The sequence below is a fragment of the Brassica oleracea genome, chromosome C2 (genome assembly GCF_000695525.1).
Source record: "Brassica oleracea var. oleracea cultivar TO1000 chromosome C2, BOL, whole genome shotgun sequence".
NCBI lineage: Eukaryota > Viridiplantae > Streptophyta > Magnoliopsida > Brassicales > Brassicaceae > Brassica > Brassica oleracea.
The window spans coordinates 8180405-8183568 of record NC_027749.1 but is presented as its reverse complement, the minus strand read 5'-3'; the positions used below and the strand labels follow the sequence as shown (position 1 = coordinate 8183568).

At 31.4% G+C, this 3164-nt stretch overlaps 1 protein-coding gene across 1 annotated transcript; it reads left to right on the top strand.

The window, feature by feature from the left end:
• The first annotated feature begins 2652 nt into the window (after positions 1-2652).
• Positions 2653-3164, top strand: LOC106323346. Its single transcript, XM_013761486.1, has 2 exons — positions 2653-3004; positions 3115-3164. Exons 1-2 carry the CDS (start codon positions 2653-2655, stop codon positions 3162-3164), a joined length of 402 nt encoding a protein of 133 aa, XP_013616940.1.

Here is a 3164-nt window from a genome sequence, read left to right as displayed (position 1 = left end):
CTTCTTCCACACCAACTGGGACTCTATCGGCAAAGACATAGTGCGCGAGATCCAAGAGTTCTTCATATCCGACAGTCTGCCCCCCAAGATAAACGAAACGCACATCCGCGTTATCCCAAAAGTGCCCAGCCCACAATGCGTAACGGAGTATAGACCGATAGCAATTTGCAATGGTCTACTTCTTCTCCTTTGTTGTTTAAGTTCTATTTTTCCTTGTATTAGGTCGTCTTGATAGCGTATATTCGCTTGAGTTGGTTGGTTCTTGTATTCACTTGAGTTGGGTTGTTGTAATCTGTAAATTCCGGTGTAACAAATTGTTTATAGCATTGTAAAATTTCGGAAATTATATAAATCTTTACCATCTTAAGAAATAAATGGTATGGGCCGTCGGGTCAGTCTAAACCTCAACTGTCCACGACCACAAATCAGTAAACAGATATAATACCTTAGTCATAACAATATTGGCCAGGGAAATAAAAAATAAAATTTTGACCAAGCTGTACAGAAGGGTTCATAACCATTGAGTTGCTTGGAAGAGAAGTTAACAGTGCAGTCTATACAGAAAAGCCAACAAGCTAGTTAGTCTGCGAATAATCATAAGAGAAGCCATGGAGGTGAGACATGAAGTAGATGTCTCATCTACATTCACTCATCTATGTTGAAAATAATTCAATTTTTGTAAATATAAATTTATTTCATTTAGAAATGTTTATTATTAAATGATTTCAATTTTTTTCCTATCAAAATATTATTTTTATAAAATTTATAAATTGTTTTTAAGATCTAATACATGAGAAGACTTTGCTTTAGGCGGAAAACCTAAATTTTACTAAAATTTAGGCGGGAACAAGTATGAAGTTTTCTACAATGTCATTATATGTCAGAAGTCTTCTGGTAAGTCTTCCAAATCCTAATTCAATCAAATAACTAACTATATAGCAAAAAACAATTCATTAAAATTAAAATCAACTTATAAAGTGTTTAATATACACAAAACTAAACACATGTACGTCACATTTATTTTTATTTTTTAAAGGTAATATTTTAAAATCCACACCTAAAAATACAAACAATGCTACAACAACATATGTTACCAAACCCTAAATAAAAACTATCATGACTCAATCTACATTCACTCATCTATATTGAAAACAATCTAATTTTAGTATATATGAATTTATATCATTTATAAATGTTTATAATTATATGAAGACTTCACGGAGTTATATTTGTAAAAGTGCATACAAGTTTTTGTTTGGTCATAAAGAGATAATTGTAATTTCACTATCCTCTTGGGTTAGTTTTGCATTTGATTCAGTTTGAATTATACTTTTTACATTTAAAATCAAGTTTTAAGTCATTTTTGACAAATTCCCCATAAAATATAAATGCCTAAATAAATAATAAAATAGGTAAACATAATATCTGGAATATATCCAAATATATTCTCTCTGAACCACTTTACTATGACTCAACCTGGTGACCTTTAAAATTAGAATAGAAATAAGTAGGAAAAGAATGACTATGAACAAAATAAAAGAAATAAAAATGAATATTTATTACTTTTGTTCCATATCAATTTTGGTAAGGAACTTTTTTGTTCTATAGTTCCTTAAAATTTAAGAAATGACAAGGAATTATAGCAACAATTGTTTCTTATAAATGGTGTAACTTTTAAGGAATTAATGGGAATTGATTATTCTCCTTAATTCTCCATATCACCATTTAGACCCTACAAGAAAACATTCGATCCCCCCGCATACGTATTCGTCGGAAACGAATCCGTTAGAAAAGGCCATTCTCGGATTATCGACGAATAAGTATTCGTCAGTATAGCGTCGGGAAAACCGTTTCGTCAGGAATTCATCAGAAATGTTTGACCAAAGAAATTCGCCGAGAATATCCGTCAAAAATTTATTGAAAAAATCCATAATGACACCGTCGGGAATATTCAATCATTTTTAAAAACAACCAGTGGAACTCTTAATAATTTATAAATTTTATTAAAAATATTTTGATGGAGAAAAATAAAATCATGCAACTATAAACATTTGTAAATGATATAAATTAAGATATAGTAAAATTGAAAAGTTTTCAACACATATGAGTGAATGTAGTGAATCATAGTATAAAAATTGAAAAGTTTTCAAGATAAGACCTATGAGATTAAACGCAAAAATCCAAAAACTCAAAATACCTGAACCAAACTCGAACGAAGACCCGAATGCTCACTCCTAGCCTAACGGAATCTACATACATACGATTAACAACATATGATTTATCATAACATTATCTTCATAAAAAGAACATTTATATACGATCTATTGATCAAATATGATCTATCATATCATTATTCATAAAAACAAATCTATAATATGATTTATCATAACATTATCTTCATAATTTATATAAAGAACATTATATTCCATAAAACAAATCTATCAATATGATCTATCATAACATTATCTTTTTGATTCTCTTAACAAACCGTGTTTTTTTTAATAGGAAACTGCATCGATGATAGGATAATCCTCTGAATTTTTCTTTAGAAAATTAAAATAGCCTTAGTTGTATATATATATATACGTACAACTCAATAGGTTATAACCTTACTTTTGTAGAATCAAACTTGAGAGCTAAACCCTTCAAACGATGTCAAATAACTATGAAGATGGAGGAGTTTACTATGATCCTGACGAAACCATGTTCAATAACGATGAAGATGGAGGACTTTACTTTGATCCTGAAGACCAAGAACTCATCAAATATCATCTACTACCCAAGTTAGAAACGTATCTACAACCCAAGTCGAAAGATGAAGAGTGTGAAGACTTCATCGTGATGAAGAACGTTTACGATAAGCAGCCATGGTTGCTGGACCATACCAATCATCCTTTGTTCAGGAAGAACGAGTGGTTTTATTTCGTGACGAGGACTCAAGTGTCAGTCAAGAACATTGGTCGTGGTAGGAACTCAAAGCGGAGGATCGCCGGGGACAACGATGGTGGGAGTTGGAAGCCTAACGCTAAAAAATATATTGAGGACGAAGAAAAAGAGGAGACCATAATAGGGAAAAAGCAAACTCTAAAGTTCACTAAAAGCGACAACAATAAGAGGCAGAAGAGAGGAGACGGTACTTCTGCTGTTGTTCCTGGGAGCAATAG